The sequence below is a fragment of the Anastrepha obliqua genome, chromosome 4 (genome assembly GCF_027943255.1).
Source record: "Anastrepha obliqua isolate idAnaObli1 chromosome 4, idAnaObli1_1.0, whole genome shotgun sequence".
Taxonomy (NCBI): Eukaryota; Metazoa; Arthropoda; class Insecta; order Diptera; family Tephritidae; genus Anastrepha; species Anastrepha obliqua.
In genome coordinates this window covers 69222995-69241935 of record NC_072895.1, presented here as the reverse complement: position 1 = coordinate 69241935, position 18941 = coordinate 69222995, and the positions used below count along the sequence as shown (strand labels likewise).

At 37.0% G+C, this 18941-nt stretch overlaps 1 protein-coding gene across 7 annotated transcripts in view; it reads right to left on the bottom strand.

The window, feature by feature from the left end:
* The window catches only part of LOC129245415 (E3 SUMO-protein ligase PIAS3), a 52796-nt gene that overhangs the window by 28361 nt on the left and 5494 nt on the right, over window positions 1-18941 (bottom strand). For 6 of the 7 annotated variants that reach the window (XM_054883559.1, XM_054883561.1, XM_054883563.1 and 3 more), the window contains 7 exons: window positions 9529-9704; window positions 8954-9476; window positions 8551-8791; window positions 8253-8487; window positions 8026-8192; window positions 7873-7967; window positions 6990-7179 (listed from right to left, as the gene is read on the bottom strand). In XM_054883559.1, coding sequence (XP_054739534.1) covers window positions 6990-7179; window positions 7873-7967; window positions 8026-8192; window positions 8253-8487; window positions 8551-8791; window positions 8954-9476; window positions 9529-9704 — 1627 coding nt within the window. Of the gene's footprint in view, window positions 1-6989; window positions 7180-7872; window positions 7968-8025; window positions 8193-8252; window positions 8488-8550; window positions 8792-8953; window positions 9477-9528; window positions 9705-18941 lie in introns of those variants that run through there. The other variant, XM_054883558.1, reaches the window with a different exon arrangement.

Genomic DNA, 18941 nt, shown 5'->3' with positions numbered 1-18941 from the left:
CAAAAATCATAGAAAGTTTTTTTTCTAACAGCCCCACCCCTTGGCAGGCAATGGCAAGCATCCGAATGTATTTCTGCCATAAAAAGACCCTTATAAAAAATATCTGCCGTTCGGAGTCGACATAAAACTGTAATGGAGGGGTCCCATTAGTGGAACAACATCAAGACGCATGCATCAAATAGGAGGAGTTCGGCCAAACACCCGAAAAGGCGGAGGATTGCCTCGTTCTTATTTTGGACAAACTTGAGTAAAAAAAGAAATGTTGTGTTTGGAAAAAATAATGGAAACGGTAACTGTTTGGTGGTAGCAACAAGTTTAAGACGTTATAAATTTCACTCAGTTGCCCTTAAAGGGATAATTAATTAACAACTTGGTATTAAAAAAAAATAGAAAAAATGAGCCGTACTACGCATTGTACGGAGGAAGTAGCCAAATTACTGAAAAAAAAACAAGGAAAAATTATTGATGAAATAGTAGAATTAATGAAATGTTGAAAGAAAAAGGCTTTTAGAGCTGTTCTTAACGTACGTAATGCCGAAAATCGCGAAAGAAAATGTGAAATTCTGGGAAAACATGAAACGCGTACACTATAACAAACCGAAACCATTTTTGACATCAAATGAGCTTAAAACTGTGCTGAATTGGCAATTTGCAAGTTCGACACAAGTTGTTAGAAACCGGATCAATAGCAAAAACACTCAGAAGAGTACCGTTCTTGAGTTTACAGAACAAAACAAAAAGGCTTCAATCTGCAAGAAAGCACCTCTTCCGTCGACACTGGGAAAAGTGCTACGGAAGGATGCAACAACAAATATATTTAGATATGGCATTTGATCCCAGATATACCAAGAAAGCAGTAAAGCACGGTGGCGGAGCAATAATGGAGTGGGGATGCTTTTCGGATAAGGGATAAAGATAAAGAGAATATTGGAATCGGTTATGCTTCCCTATGCAAGAGAAAAAATTCCCCTAAAACGAGAGTTTATGCAGGACAGCTACCCTAAGCATTCATCAAAATTAACAAAGGAGTCTTTAAAAAAAGAAAAAGTGAATGTTTTAGAATGCCCGTCGCAGTCTCCTAACTGAAGCCCGAATGAGCATCTTTGGTCAGAACTGAAAAATATAATCGGCCCTTTCGAAGCCACAAACAGGGAATAAATGTGAAACCAAATTCAAAAAGTGTTAGTACTCCACTATATTTTTCCAGATAAATGTGCAAATTCAGTAAATTCAATGCATTGAAGAAGTGAAGAAGCCATAAAACAAGCAAGAAATAGATACTGCATTAATTCTCCATATGTAAGCATTTTTTTTAAATGATTTTTGTGGTAAAACTTTTTGTTTCTATTATTTTTTCCAGAATAGTTTTCTTAAACTCTAAAAATATTTGGAAGACGCTTTTTATTTTCTTAATTTGCATTAATTGTTTGAAGTTGTAAGGCAAACTATCAGAAATTTTTCAAAAATTAACGAAATTGTCAAAAATTACGTGAAAATTTTTGTTTCTATTATATTTTCCAACAATGTATATACAGCCATGGGCAGATAAATGGCACAAATGTGAACCTTATATAGTATGTTAAGTTAAGTTTTTAGTAGGAACTCTGCTTTGATGAAATAAATTTGTTTATTTACATTTACTACCATTATTAACACTTTATCGACCGGTTGTGTTTGAGGCTGCCACTCAATAAGTACCGGCTAAATTTTCACTATGCATTGTGTTGTGCTTATTCCTTTTGTTTTAAAGTAATGGAATTTTATTGATATTTATACTTTATTTTGTATTTGATTTTACAATTTATTGCAAAGTACAAAGCTGCAAATAATTAACGACGTTGGCGCTGCGTAGTTATAAAAAGAGCAACCCACTGACAAAAACCGTCGATAACCAAAAGCCGATTAATAGGCTACCGGTCAATAAGCGCTGGCAATCGAAAAGCCTATAAATAGGCTACCGGTCGATAAAGTGTTAAGATTACATTTATGCGAAGAATTTACCCTTTTTTTCGATGGAATTTCGATGGAAAAATAGCACATTTTAGCTTGTGCAGCGGAGAGTAAAACTTTAATATGGTTTCAGCGATTTTTAGTATAATTTTTTGTTTCTTAAATAAAATTTTAAAGTAACTACTAAAAATGGGACGTGGAAAACATTGCACGCCGGAGAAAAGAACTCTTATATACCATATGAGTCAAAACGGAAAAAGCTATGCAGAAATAGCTGAAATGATAATGTACTCTCAGAAAATGGTTTATAATGCTATCCAAGCAAAAAAACGGAAAGAAAACCAAAGCCGCGAAAAACTGATGTTAATGTGGATAGAGCTATAATACGCAAGAGCAAAGCAGATCCTTTTAAGTCGGCAATGCAAACAATGCTTGAAATAAGCCAAGAATCTGGTCTACAGGTGTCCAGAAAACTTGTAGGAAGGCGACTTCACAAAGCACAGCTGTTTGGCCGCATAAGCAGAAAAAAACCACTCCTCTCAAAAAGACATATCAAACACCGACTTGCCTTTGAAAAATCCCACAAAGACAAATATATTCAGTTTTGGTAAAACGTACTTTGGACCGACGAAACCAAAATAAATAGGATGGAACCAGATGGGAAAACTATTGTGCGTCGTCCAAAAAATCAAACGCTAAATTCTAGGTTCACAAAAAAAAGACGATTAAACACGGGGGCGGAAGCATCATGGTTTGGCGAGCTTTTTCCTGGCATGGTGTTGGGCCGATTGTTCGCGTGGTTGGTAAAATGGATAGATTTCAGTGTTTGGATATACTCCAGAATAAAATGGAGCCATTTGTGTTTGAGTTTATGCCATTAAATTGAACATTTATGCAGGACAATGATCGAAAGCATACTGTAAAGACAGTGAAGCAATGGTCCAGAAGAGGAAAAAAATAATGTACTGTATTGGCCGGCGCAGAACGCTGATCTCAATCCAATAGAAAATTTGTGTAATGACGCTAATGTCAATATCGTTAACAAAATTTTTTAAAATTTTGAGGATTTGTGAGCCCCAATTGAGGAGGCTTGGTACTCGATTCCAAAGGAGCGACGGCGTGAAGAAGTAATCAAAAACGGTGGATATAGTACAAAATACTAATCTAATAAAACAATATTATCACTTAACTATCCGATTTGTTTGCTTTTATTTGGAATATTTTAGGATGTGCTATTTATGTGTCCAGGAGGTTTCGTGAGTTATCAACGTTCTCGTAAATTAAATCAGAACTGAAATTCTTTTTGACCATTTTTTGTTTGTTTTACAGTAGAAGTAAATAAGTTTTTTATTTTTCATGTTGCTTTTTTCCCAATAAAAAATAATTATTTAAAAACATATTTAACTCTTTGCTTTCAAAGTCTAAATGTGCAATTTATATGACCATGGTTGTATATATTAAAGGCTTTAAAAGTTTATTCTTTTCATATATCGTGTTATTCAAATTTTCCGTAATGCGTTTATGATCAAAAACATGTACTCGCGCTTAAGTACGTGGCACGGATTCTTTACATACATTGTCATATATTCATAACAAAAAAACATTGATTCATTAATCCACAAATTTGTTTACATAAGATATCAACAAGTGCATTCGTCTTCCGCCTCGTTCAATACAAATTTTCCGCGTTTCGCCTTACGCATCGGTTGACGACGCCTTCGTCCACCTACACGATGTCCCAAATTGAGTAGGTCTTCCTGCGGGACAAAAGGTAAATCGTTTACATCAAAACTCGTAGATTCCAAATCGGCAAGACTATTAGAAAAACTATTATTATCTGGCACAGGCAATGATATATCATCCATCTTAGGGTCTTCATAATTATATTCATCCATACGATCTGGTGTATCCGTAGGAGTGCTTTGAAAGCTTCCTTCCATAATACTATCAAATGGACGGAAGATGTTCAATACGAACTCAAGCATACCCGTGATATCGATCATGAACACGAAGGTAATGACGGCAAGTAGAAAACGAGCCATGTAAAAGACATCGTTACGGATCCACGACGACAAAGTGGGTGCATCATTTGCTAAAAAAGCCTCATTAGCCACTACTACATATTGACCGAGGAAACGACAAAGAAAATTCAATAGCTTCAAGCTGGGCAACCACACTTGACGTAATAGAAAATCCGTGGCATATAATATTAGGGATAATTCAACGAGGAAAATTAAAGCACGCTGCGGTTTACGTAATGCACTGGGCCACATTGGACGCAATCTCGACAGTATACATAGCACAGAGAATACAAATAAACAGGACGCAATGTTTGGCGTCAATAGTGGCAAACGCGAGTATTTCAACTCGATAATGCTAATACGATTCAGATGCATAAATAGACCAATCAGCACTGTGATGCAGGATTCAATCAATTTATTTTGACCCTGCAGCTTTTCAAACTCAACCAACATAGCGTGCGTTGTCGTTGTCGTACTTAAGTAATAATAAACGATTCCTATGACTGGCTGCACTTCCTTTCACGCTGCACCCGAACTAAGTTTGCAAGTGATTGGTGACAACGAGTTGAGCGATTCAAAAATTTGATGGCCGATTCGTTTGCTGATTGTTGGCTTTATTGAATTTGTGGTTGTGGTGATGTGGTGGCGGCGTCGTCGTTTGTTGGAATTAGTTTGGAATTTTAGGTTAGAACCGAAATTAGCAAATGCAATGGAAAATTTTTTATAACAAATCAATTTCGATGATAATAATAACAATAATTTTTTTGAAGAAAATCACAAAAAAATATTCTTAAAAATTTCAAAAATATGACAAAGTGAACAAATATATTGTGTTCATCGCTATACAAGTCAATAAAGTAGCTTCCAATAGAAGTGCTAAAACTAAGTGATATCAGTCGGTCTTAAGTTGGTGCCCAAGTGTACGATCCTAAATGTGTTTGAGTGAATTTATTCTGCGATTTCATATTGTACTATGTAACTTTTGTATGGGGACATACTGAATATTATGAATACAAATCAAATCTAAAATTATGTTATATTCATATAAAAAGGCACATTAAACAGGTAGCAGAAGCAGGGTTGCAAATTTTGCAACTTTTATTTGGTCTCTAAATTGTCAAATTTTGTTTAATTACTCTGAACTGACTATCTTTCTTTATAGATTTTGACATTCTAGGGGCCAAAAGCAAAAACAAAACAATTGCTCTTGTTGTTTTTCTCTACTGATGCTAACTGTTTAATGTGCCTTGATTAATATTCAGAATTCAATTGCGGAAGATTTTGTTGTTGTTTTTGTAGCAGCTTACTAAACCCTGTCGATGTAGTACCAGTCGTCTTCGTTTAACTCATTTAACGGTAGACCCAGGAAACGTGCTGTTGCGACAAGTTGCGAGGGGGGTGTTAGGTTTGATGGGGCATGTGAAAAGGTGGTTGATGATAAGTGGTTCACTAGACAGGGCTAGTTTACTGGGGCGGCAGCCCTTGGTCGGGAAAAACCCGAGTCATTCCGGTAACGTAGAACCGGCTGCCATGAGAATGCCGATTGTAGAAAAGGGCGTTAGTGTTGTGTGGGGTGCCTTCACATGCCGGACATGGTCGGGGTCGATTCTGGATAGATAGGGGTTTAACCTGCTGCAGTATCCAGAACACAATTGATTACCCGGGTCACGCGTGGTAGCTGAACCTCTTCGTCTTCAATAGCTGATGGTTGGGCTCCGATGACAGCATTCAGAGGTCGGGAGTTCAGGAAGGTACTATAAAAGACCGCTATACACAAAGGAAAGCTAAAGCAATAGCAAAAATAAATTGAGAAACCAAATACGTTAGAATAAGCCTCCAAACATACAAACATAGGGTGTTTGGGAAACAGCATCACATTGGATATTGAGAGTGATAGAGAAGCAGAAGAAAACCACTCAACATTTTTACTATATTTTTTATCTTAAAAATTTCGTTCAAATTAATTGCTGGTTCAAAAATGCTTAAAAACAGTGCTTTTTACATAACTAAGACCAGCGGTTAATTAAATATCAGGTTTCAACATCAGTGAAAAAAATTGCTCCTTCACAAATTTTCAGTGATAATACATAAAATTCCCATTTTAACTACCTTTAAAAAGATAGTTTGCCATTGCCTACACTTCTAAGAAAACATTTGTCTATAATTTATTGTTTCGAACCCAAGACAATCGAATAGTAATCAAACTTCCACGATAGTCGGTTCTTCATTGTTGCTGTGCCGAACTTATACATAGAGATTTGCCGACTTTTGTCCGTTCCTGCAAGGCGTGCGGCTCTCTATACAAATACAGTAAATCGATTCGGCTGTCGGTTAAATGCGGTGTCGCAACAGATTCATTCCGACCAAGAAATCCACCCGGCGGCTTCATTTATGGATAATGTTTATAGTGTTACAACAACTACAACTACACACAAACTAGCTCGACTACGGTGGCGGCCTTTTTAAATAAAATAAACCCAATTTGGATGGATGTATTAGTGACAACTGGTGGAAAACGGATGTTCGAAATAATGGCGCAAAATGCGCCTTTCATTCATTAAAAGATGAATATAATGAATAAATATAAAAAAATATATATAAGCCATTCACGCTAGAACGGCACCCAGCAGTATTTCTTATTCGTTACATTTACTGAGTAATCATTTTGTACGTGACTTATTTGTGTGTATGTCAGTAAGCGCGTTTTCCTACTCCACAGAAACAAACGAAAAGACAATTGAATTGATAAAAGAAATACAGCGCATATAAAGCAACAACGTTGGACTTAACTTCTATAGAATTAATTAATGTGTGTATATATATGTGAATGTGTGAATGTAAGTGTTTGCTTCTAAAGAACTACTCATATTTCGCTTGTTTAATGCATATTCTAGAGTTTTGATTTTTGTCCTTTCTAAACTTTCTGCCTAAGCTACTATTAATATAGGTAATATTATAATATATTTGATTCTGTTTTTTTTTTTTTTTGTTTTTAGTACGAATAAGCATCCAACGTACCAGTTCGTTGCTGTGCAAATGCGTTACGCTGATTGGCGTTGGTGCCACCATTGCCTGCAGCACCGCTTCCATTAACGCTTGATGTGGATACCGCAGAATTTGTGGCATTGGTAGCGGAACTTTGTTTGATGGCAGGACGCCGTTTAGCCAAAGGCATATCATCGTCAGAATCGCTGAGCGTCAAATCAACCTGTATAAAAAAAAGTCGAAATTAAAATGAATTACAATTACAATGAATTAAAAAGCATTAGCGACTAGGCCATCAGCTTTACGAAACATAAGTATTTATATTGTATATTGTAATAATATTCGTGTATAATTTAGATTTCAAAATACAAATTAATTAAAATGTATTTAAATCAAGCATACATAATACTTTTTATTCTACTTCAACATATATGAAATATAAATATACTAGTGTTTCAGAGAGTTGTCATTTGAACTAGTAAAAAATAAGTGTTTCTTATCATGTGTAACGACTACTTTAAAACAAAGTACAGACTATGTGGTGAAAATGATGAGATGTAAGGCTGGCAAACGATCCTCCTCGTTTTAGGGTTTTCCGCTTTCATATGTTTGTGGCTCTTTTCCCGAATAACAACTCTTCCAGCATTTGAAACGTTACTCCGAAGATTTGTGTATCAACTTTACAAAAGTTTCAGCAACTTGTGTGACGCAACCCTGTACATAATCAGTCTGCCAACAGTCTCAAAATACCACAATACATTCAAAAGAGGTTCAACTTAAAAAAATTAAAATGACAAATACTAAATACCCCCTCCAGATATGAATACAGAAATTGTATGTTTACATTTTCTACTCTTTCTGAAACCTCTTACTGAAACACCCTGTATGCTTAATTTTTTCACCCAATTGAATTTACCGTTTCACTGTTTGTCGTTGATGTTGGTTGATCATTAGCTATGGCAGGCGGTGCGGCTGATTTGACCATCTTCACATCTTCTGTGGTTATGACTTCTGGAAAATGATATTTGAGCACCTGCTCATAAAAATGATTTATATTCTTCAAACATACCAATATCATCTGAAATGACCTCCACCTTTTCTACAGGCTTTGTTGGTGTATCAATTATTTGAGCCTCATTACGTAAACTATGTGTGCTCCATGAGCCATCTTTGTGCAATTGTATCTCAGTGTCATCAGGCTTCAATAGAGATGAGGCGAGGACCTCCTGGAAGTAACTACAAGAAGACAATCGCGAGTTGAGGACATATGTTAATGGTTAAAAACACGTGGCATACCCATCAATGACCAGATTATCATAAATGGCTGGCTTATCGCACACTGGACAATTCCATGTAGGCTTGCGTTCGTTCATCTGCAGGTAAAGACTAGCATCAAAACATTGTAAATGTGAACAAGTTGATGCGCGGCATGGTATGGACATTTTCATTTTGCCTAATGGACAATTAAGTGATACTTTAAGCATTGTGGTGGCGATTTCACAATCTGCGTCCTCAGTGAGTTTTTCTTTGACTATGAATTAAAAGTACTTGTAAATTAAATTTGTATATTTCTTTTCAGAATTGTTATACGTACTTAAACCGCGTGTGTAGTCAGCGGGTTTGACGCCCTTTGTTTTCATACGGTGCAATAATTGCGCAGATGTCAGCTTCTTCACCAAATACACAGCAATACAGTAACCACGAGTATAATCTGGACACCACTGTACAGTAATTGAATTGGTTACCGTAGGCGAAAGCTTTACGTTAGCTGTAACATTAACGGGGCGCGGTGGTCGTTTTGGTTCCACGTTCGGTCTATTTGTTGGAATGACATTCTGTGAAATATATGATTTCATACCGTTATTTTATTGACCATGGGAAAAGCCAAACTACTTTAATTAAAAAAATGATAAAAGAAGTATCATATATTACAAGGGCCATCCCCACAGCAAATGATTATATAATATAAGAAAAGCTATAACATAAAATATACTTACCGGCAGTTGGCACAACTTATTGTTGACTTTTACACTGACACTAGGAGGGAAGCAATCCTCTTGTTCGCATGATGTTTCCAATAGACAAAAGCGTAGTTGAACCTGAATAGCGTGCTCAATTTTATTACTATTCCGTATGTCACGATTTGATGCAATTTCTGTGGCTTGTTGCGGCGTCAATGTAAAGTAGAAGGGGACCTCTTGTATACGCTGGGTATTGCGTGGCACAAGTGACGAGGGTTTAATCAATACAGCCAGTACGTCATAAAAAGCAAGCTTCTTTAGACGTACATCGGGATGTATGGGTATATGTGTGGGTATGGGATTCATAAAGGGTACCATATTATTTGCAACACCGGGTCCAGTCGGTGGAACACCTGTAATAGGCGGTGCACCCACAGCTGTAGGCTGGCCAGCATTAGGTAAACCAGCTGCAGGGTTCGGTTGCACCGGCGGCATTTGCATATGTGAATACATTCTTTTGGGATCAGTTGGTCCGTACTGTTGGGCTTGTTGTTCCGCACTGAAATACATTATGCATAAATTTCTGCCTTTTGTAATAAAAAAAAACTTACATTGATTGTGTATAAACTTCGCGTATTTTATGAGACAATAGTTCGTAGTTTGTATGAAGAAGGTTAATGATGCGACGTTGCAAATCGACTTTACGCCCAGCGAAAGAAATGTTCAAAAATGATAGTATCTGCTGCAACTCTACTACACGTAACAAATTTACCATTTCCTCACATTCCTGTAAAACAAAAGAAAAGCAGTGATGAATAAAGATAAACAGTTTTTTATCTAGAACCTGTAAATAAAGTATGACTATATTTTGAATTATAGCTAACTTTGAATCAATATTAATATTAGTAAGCGCCAATGCGCCAATTATATATGTGGGATTGGAGAAACCCTGAAATAGGCGGCAACCCCAATATAAAGCCCACAAGCGAAAGCGACAACTACAGCGACAACGACAATGAGAATGACAACACTGAATATAGACAAGCGCGACGTGTTGTGAAAGAAGACGGGAGTAGCAGACAGACGCGCAGCCGTGTAGATACAAATTTTAAGCCGCTAGCATATTTTCTTTTTTTCAAGTAATCAATCAAATTCAAATCAAATTCTTTTATTTGTACAACTATTTGTTAATAATAAAACAGATAAAAGGACCCACATATATATATATATATATGTATATATTGTGAAAGTTTGTATGTGGGTTAGTGAATAACACATGGGCTGAAAAGTCCCGTTCCGTTAGTACTAACCTTAAAGCCACAGCTGCTAAAATTTCCTGATATTGTATTCATTAGTTCGTTAGTTATTGTGCTACGAGTGACGCTACTTTGGTTATTTTCAAAACAATGGATCAAAAAGAATTTCGTGTTTTAATTTTACTCTGCTTCTTAATGGGGGAAAAATACCGTTCAAGCGAAGCAATGGCTTGAAAAGTTTTATAGGGACTCCGGTCCATAAGAAACAACAATAAAACGATTTTTTACTGGCTTCAAACGTGGTCGTAGAGACACCGATGATGCACAACGCAGTGGACGTCAATCAAAACAATGGCAAAACTACATGAATTTATTGAATCAGATTTGGCTTTCAGTGACTACTGGCTGTTTGCAGATTTAAAAAATATTGCTCGCTGGGAAGATATCATATTTCACTCGAATGAAGGGGTTAACTCTGAAACTGAGGCCTATTCAGAGGCAAAAGATAAATCGTTTTACAAAAGTGGTATTGAAATGTTATTGAAATGTTAGTGGTGTTGAAATGTTAGAGGGGCGTTATTCTTGATGGAAATTACGTTGATGAATGAAGCTAATTTTGAACAAAAAAACGTGTTTTCTTTGTAAGGCCCAGAACTTTTCAGCACATATGTTCGTGACCCAATCACGCGAAAGCGACTCAAGAGAGTTTCCACCTAATAAAGTTAAGTTAAATTAAATTAATAAGTTCAATAAAATATAACCATACAGGTATCAAATGAATAAAGGTTTCAGAGAGCTAAAAATACGTTCACATATGCATTAATTACCAATTAATAAACAAAATTAATATACCCGGTCTCATATGGCAGATACCTGCAAAATTGACTATCAGCTATCAATACTGTTGCGAAAGGTTGTTCTTCATAGAAATTATTTTGGTGCAATATTTCGGTGTTTTTGCTTTGTTTAATTATTATCATCTTAACGATATGAAGAAAAGACAAGGATAACTATTAGCTACAATAATTTAATTGCGCAATTCGCTGCTAATAAAAAACAGTTGGAGAAAATCCGTAAACGACGTTTACTGAGGTTTCAAAAAATTATGGCAAAAGGAGGTAATTTATCAGTTTTAAATAAAAATAAAAGGATTTTAAAAATAAAAAAAGATTTAAAAAAATAAAAAAAGGTAAATAAAAAAAAATTTTAAAAAATAAAAATAGGATTTAAAAAAAGTAAAAAAAGGATTTAAGAAAATAAAAAAGGGTTTAAAAAAATAAAAAATGATTTAAAAAAATAAAAGGATTTAAAAAATAAAAAAAAGGATTTAAGAAAATAAAAAAAGGATATAAAAAAGAAGAATTTAAAAAAATAAAAAAAGGATTTAAAAAAATAAAAAAAGGATTTAAAAAAATAGAAAAAAAGGATTTAAAAAAATAATTCACTTCGAACATACCATTTGAGATATGTTTCTATTATTAACCTTAGTTGATTTTTTCCGCTGAGCTGTTGTTGTCTTTCTGGCAACATTTTGTGTTATTGGTTGAGACTGTCGATGCACCTGTACCGTATGTTGTATATGTTGTGGACCATCATCTGGGCTAAGGACTGGAGCAACAGGCGTATTGGGCTGAGTGACTTTTCGCTGTTGCTTTTCTTTTGATGGCATAATGTTTGCAGCACCAGTTTCAATCGATTTCAACAATTTCTGACGTTCTCGGTACGCTTTAGTAATCGCAGCTCGCGTTTTAGGTGGAGGTTTCGGAGGCCGTGCGAGTTTTTGACGCTGTCTGTAATTCCTACTGTATTCAGCCCATTTCGTTATTGTGGGCTTCGGCTCTGCATTTGTTGCTGCACTTGATGCTTGAAGCGCGTCCACATTCGAATCCGTTGAAGAAATCATGTCCCTAGATCATATATTAGTGTTCTTATTTTCCAATCAATTTTATATTCCGATTAAAAAGCGTATTGATGACAGAAATAACGCGATAAACCAATTTACCGGGGCTGTGTATTAATTACGAGTTTAGTGAATTTTCTATTCAAACCCACACGTTAACGAGGTTATGTATTCAAAATCCCTCATTCGTGATGTATTTCATCGTACATTTATGTTATATATTTTTTGATATATTTATTTGATATATTTACTTAATATATATTTATCTTGGATTGCCATGTATTTCATCAGGCATATTGAAAACAACTATCTGTTGATGAGTCGCATCTGATGCGCAAGTTTGCGTCACATCAGTCTCACTCTGACTCATTTTGCCCGTAACTTAATTGTTCACCAACACACACTGAATTTCCTCTAAATAGTTACGCAATAAAGAAAAATCAATAGCCGTAATACGTATATTCCTTCGATTTAGCGATATTGTTAAAAACTATTAAGAATATCGCTTCGTTCAGTGCGAATCACAGGTCAACGCAATATCCTAACCTCGCTTCACACTTACTGAACGGCTGATGCACGGCGTGGGTAGTTTGCTATAGAGCAAACGGGAGAGAAAGAAAGGCATTCGAGAGAGAAGGGGAGAGACGGCGTGTCTCGGTGGCTCCCTCACATCGTTCAGCGCTTGCGATGCGAGAGAGCGACAGAGAGAGCGAATAGGCGAGAGTGGGAAGGAGCAGCTGCTCCTTGGCCCCGCCCATTTGACGGATTTCGGTAACGCTCCGAACTTACCGTTTCACTCGCCTATTTTCAATCTGCCTTGGGGCCCCCGACGCGCCTAAAGAAGTTTCACTTCAAAATTTAAAAGCATTAAAGAAATATAAAAAATGTTAATCGGTGTAACTTAAAATCTAAAGCAAATTACAAATGTAACTAAGTAGGCTCATATTTAACGGAATTTCAAAAAACTATTTCCCCTATACCCTCAATACGAGAACAGTGAATATTCTTGTAAAATGTATCGCACAACTTTTATATGCGCAGACGCCAGATGACGCGCCGCTTTAGGGGCCTTATATGTCCTTACATTTTATTTTTGCGCCAAAATTGCTCTAATCAATTATCTGCCAAAATAACCACGGTACAATTAAAACTGGAGTTCAATTATTTGTACTACGTTTATTCAGTTCACGACTTATGAAACAGAAATTTATATTCAATCGCAGATAACAATATATATGTAGAGTCCAAGGCGAATCTATTAAAGGTGGTTTTGGTAAATCAGCTGATTTGCTTTTTTTTCTTTCGCTGTGTCCATGTAGCTGTCAGTACAGAATAAAACAAGGCGAATTAACGTACAAAAATTATTGTTGGTCTAGTGCCATCACCTTCAATAAATGCGCCTTCATAGAGTCTATAACTTAAAAGAAAAATAAACAAAAAAACGAGTTTATTCAAAAGTGTCACAGAAAAAATTACTGCAAAAATTACGCATGAGGGTATTTAAAAGCACATGTTTATACACTATAACGCTGTATTTCAAATTGTCACCAGTGATTCCTATGTGCCCTACGTACCTGATTGTTCTGGCTTAAAATATTCAGCCAATTAAGACATTTCAGAACCAATCTTGATGCAACTTAGAACGAGTTGAGTCTTTGTTGCTGCGTGGATATTAATGAGAATAGCCATGCTTATGTTGTTTTAGTTGCGTCCAAAGTTAAAGGGAGCGCATCTCTCTTCTGCGTAGACTTCCACTTGAAATGTATTTACTTGTATTCTTGCTTAACGCTTTCGAGTATATTTTCCCCGGTCTCCAGACACCAGACGCCCTTGCACCTTCCTCGGTGAGGGATCCATGCGTCTACCATGTCGTCATGTTCTGGTTTATCTTTTAGGTTTGAGATGACCCTTTTCAAGTCTTTTTATTGCCCAGTGCAGCCTTGAAGCGTTTGACAAGGCTATCCCATGTCTCAGCGAATTTAATGAACGTCGAGGCTAATGGTAGCTCGAGTTCTCTTGGGATATCCCTCCTCGCTTGCGGTTAGATATGAATGTGTGCGTGCCTCTACTATGCAGCGTATAATTGAACGTTTTGTTCATAAAAATCGAGTGAAAGATGGAAGAAATGCACCTAAAACCCAACGAGTTTGGAAAATAAAAAAAAAATCACTGGCTGTCGGAACCAAAACAAACAACTAAGGTTCAAGAAGAATTGGGCGATTCGTGGAGTTAGAAACCATGCGCTATATGCTTCGGAAGCATGACTTCAATAGCCGAGTCGCTGTAAGAAAGCCGTTTTCATGCTTATAAACAAGAAAAATCAACAAAGTCAAATTACGTTGGCTAAAGAGCTGGTCTGTATGAGTTGACTTTTGGAACAGTCATTTTTGCAAACGAGCTCAATATGTTTGGGTTCGACAGCATGCTCTACGAAAAAAGGAAATATTATCGCCTGTTGTTGTTGTTGTAGCAGCATAAACATTCCCCATAAATAATATATACAGGGAGTGCTGCTGAAGTCTCAGTCCTTGGCCGGATATACAGACTGATACCTATTAGTGAAGCTATTTCTTTTTACTCTTGGGAATATTATTTTAAATAAGAAAAAATATCACAGAAAGTAAAAGAAACCAGTTGTTATATGAAAACATAAAAAATATTTTCTAAGATAAGACTGTATTACATTGCATATGTACAATATCCAATGCGACAAAACATATTGGACACATCTCAGGTTATCGAAGTAGGCGACCAAAATTCCGTGGTAGCGTTTCCACGGCAGTCGGTTCTACGTTACCGAAACGACCCGGATTTATATCCGGCCAAGGATTGCAACTCCAGCAGCATTCCCCGTATGTAAGTATGGGGAATGTTTATGCTGCTACAACAACAACCAAAATTCCGTTATTTTTTTGCTAGTGTACAAGCCATGTGTACTAAGATATTTTTTTTTTATTGTGGTCAATTTGAGCGTTGGAATAAGAGTCAATAGTAGTTTCCTATTGGAAATTCTACAATTCTGTACTTTTATTAAAAAAACGTGGCAATGGCGTAAAAAAAAACATTCAGTTCAATTGAAAAAACTAATTATAAACGACCACAAGCACGGTTTATCGCAAAAGGATATTTGTCAAAAGTTCGCAATGAAAAGTTCATTATAAAAAAATTCCAAGAAACTGGAAGTGCTGAAACTCTTCACCGTGGAGGACGACCCAAAGGTACTACACAGCACGAAGACTCGAAAATATTGATAGAATTGAAGAAAGATCCAGAGAAGTCGGCAGCAAGTATAGTTAAAGAGCTGAACTTAAAGGTTAGCAGCCGAACTGTACAACACAGAGCATGTGCAGGTGGACTAAACAGTTATAGAGTAGCAAAAAAGCCATTCGTTTCCACAAAAAATCGGCTAAAGCGGTTGAAATTCGCTCGGGAGCACATTAACTGGTCAGTGAAACGATGGAAAACTATACTTTTTTCTGATGAATCAAAATTCAACTTGAAATACTCAGACGGAATGAGAAGAGTTCGCCGACCAAAATATAATCGTTTAGATCCTCAATACTGCAAAGGTACGGTTAAGCATGGCGGAGGTGGTATTATGTCGTGGGATTGTTTTTCTGGGTTTGGTGTTGAACCTCTCCATTTAATGGATGGAATGATGGGTTTGTATACAAAAATATACTAGAGAGCGTGATGTTGTTGTTGTTGTTTTAACAGCATAGGTAGCCCTGCCAGTGTAGGCACCAGAGAACTGCCCCGGCTCAGTGTAAAACATTCATACGCTTCACTTGAGCAAAAAAACAGGCCTTTGCGTTCAAACGATCGAACTTGTTCAAATAAGTTATTGTCATTGTTTATTTCAGCTCAATCAAATCATGTGCTGCGTTTTAGCTCTCCGATGTTATCACCAATCGTCTTCATAGCAGCCGTTTCGGGTATTTGCTCGTTCGGCTATACATTCATTTTTTTGAGCAAGAATAAAAGGGCTATAGAGCCAAATGAGTCGGTTTGAACACGTATGATCCCACATGAGTTTTTGCTTCTAACTAACGATAGCAAAGTAAAAGCAAAATTTTAAAGCAAAAACACTATATTTTCATATATGTTTTTTTCTTAAAACTTATAATAAAACACGAAAGAAAATAATGTAAATAAGGAAACATTGCTGAAACCAACTAATCCTTTCAAATACGAGACGTAATTTACAGCGTACATTGTACGCCAACGCTCGAGTGCTCGAACATGTGCTATTTACAATAATGACAATTACTTCTTTGAACAAGTTTGATCGTTTGAACGCAAAGGCCGATGCTAATTTCATTCAATGCTGCTTTTTGTTCAATGATTAGATTTGAGCCGAAGACATTAGATCATACGTGTTGACTGAGCTGAACTACGCGTTCGCCTGCATGAGCTGACTGCACTTGACCAAATATTTTGGTTCAATTGACTGAATGTGAGCAAGAAATTTAGCGTATGAACAACTCAAGAAAATAGTGAGCCATGCAGGTCTCTGGTAGGCACATCACCGGTCATCTTCGTCTAGCTCATCTAGGGGTAGGCCCAGGAAACATGCTGTTTCGACAGGTTGGGTCCAGAGGGAAAGGGGTGTTAGATGAGTCGGTTTTAGGGGGCATGTGAAGAGATGGTTAGTGTCGTGCAGGGTACCTTCACATGCCGGACATGTGTTTGGAATGTCGGGGTCGATTCTGGATATGCAGGAGTTTAACCTGCTACAGTATCCAGAACGTAGTTGTGCCAGTGTTACACGAGTCTCGCGGGGAAGCTGGAGTTCTTCGTCTGCAATAGGTGGTGGTTGGACTCCGATTACGGCATTCACAGGACGGGAGTTCATGAAGGTGGTGACGGTCTCCCGGTGAATGTCGTTTATTGAGTGTCTAAATACTGTCCGGTCCAGTAGGTTGCGGTCAGTTTTGTCCTGGATTTCGTCAGCGTAGTCTAGGAGATGTCTCCTGACGTGCCTGGGAGGCGGCTCAGGCTCAGGCAAGTGTCTGCAGGGATGAAGCCTACGGTAACATCCAAGCAGAAACTGCTTGCAAAGCAGTTTGTTATGCTCCATTACTGGGAGCATTTGTGCCTCGTCATGTAGGTGTTGGATGGGTGACATCAGGAGGCACCCGGTCGCTGTCCGAATGGCGGTATTTGGACAAGTCTAAAGCTTTGTCCACTGCGAATCACTAGTTCCAGGCGACCAGACAGGCGCAGCATAGTTTAGAACCGGCCGGCCAATTGTCTTAAATGTCGAAAGCAACAGTTCTTTTTCTTTGCCCCAAGTGCTGCCGGCCAGCGATTTGAGGACCTTGTTGCGATTTTGAACTTTAGCGCAAGTGTGCGCAGAGAAGGAGAGCAAACTGTCGAAGGTTACACCCAAAATTTTGGGGTTATTTACCGTCGGAATTGGTGTATCATCGACTTTAACCTTAAGGGACAGCTTGACCTCCTTTGACAGGCTGAGTGGAATATGCCACTTTAGGGATCGTTCCAACAAGATAACGACCCAAAGCACACCTCGAAGTTGGTAGCAAATTGGAACGCATCGGAAAAATAAATGAGCTCGAGTGGCCAGTGAGAACCTTTGGGAGATACTCAATAGGAGGATAGACAGGCAAGGAGTAAGTGGGGACAAAAAGAAGCTATTTGAAGCTGCCAAACAAGCCTGGTTGGATATTCCACTCGACGTTATCAACAATCTAATAGCTTCCATGCCAAAACGATGTAGTGAAGTTAAAAAAAATAATGGTTATGCTATAAAATATTAGTTAATTATTGTTATTCCAATATGTTTTGTAGCTCTAAATATCGTATGTTTTGTTTTTTACGCATATAATTTTATGAAGTAAACTATTTGTTAAGTTTTTTTTTTGCATTTGAGAAATAAATAGTTCGTCTTAATTTCTGGGTATTTAATTTATATTTGAAATGACATTTTACGTTAGGAAAATTTTACTACATCGAAGTATGAATGAGTTCAATATATTTTTCCGACAATGTATATCGTTCTGGTTATGTAGAACCGACTGTCGAGCGAATACTTATAGCTGCAGTGAAGCATGGCGGTGGTAGCGTGACGGCATTATAACTATGAAAGTCCCAACCTTCAGGAAAAGCTTAAAAATTACGTTTTTTACGATTGCATTTGCTTATTGTTCTGAAATATCGTGCAGCAGTTAACTAAGGTTATAATTCATACTATTTACTTTGTCTAATAGAATTAAAAAAAAATCGGAGTATTATTTATTATAAATAGTTTTAAATCAAATCTTGAATTAACAAATACTTTTTATAAGTGCATTAGGGTACTTTTCGGCGTTTGTATTTAGGTGAAATAAGCATGTGTAATAGGTAATTTTTCAAGCTTATCCAAAAAATAAGAATTTTTATCGTTTCTTAATGGTAATTTATAAAAATTACTACAAATCAAAAGGTTGCTTCCGACATTTTAAGCAAATATTTCGTGGTAGTAATGGAAAGCCAACCCTAAACTTATATATAATGTTAGCACTTATGAGATTTAACTGTTCTTTTTTTAGTAAGTTGAAAAATTCATCTCACCCAAAAGATGGAATTATCTCGTGGAAATTCTCGTGCGGTGATTTTCCACGTTGGTTATAGAGAGAGGAGTGCATCGATCAACATACATACAATGGGGAATGCTGCTGAAGGAACAATCTTTGGCCAAATATGAATCCGGGGACGTTCCGGTTACGTAGACTGTCGTGAGAACTACATTTGGTGGTCAAGATTTGTTCTGGCTGAATACCGCTTAATTTGACAAACGCCCAAATCGACTGTTATTGTTGTTGTATCAGCATAAACATTCCCCACACATTTAGGGGGAACTCTGCTG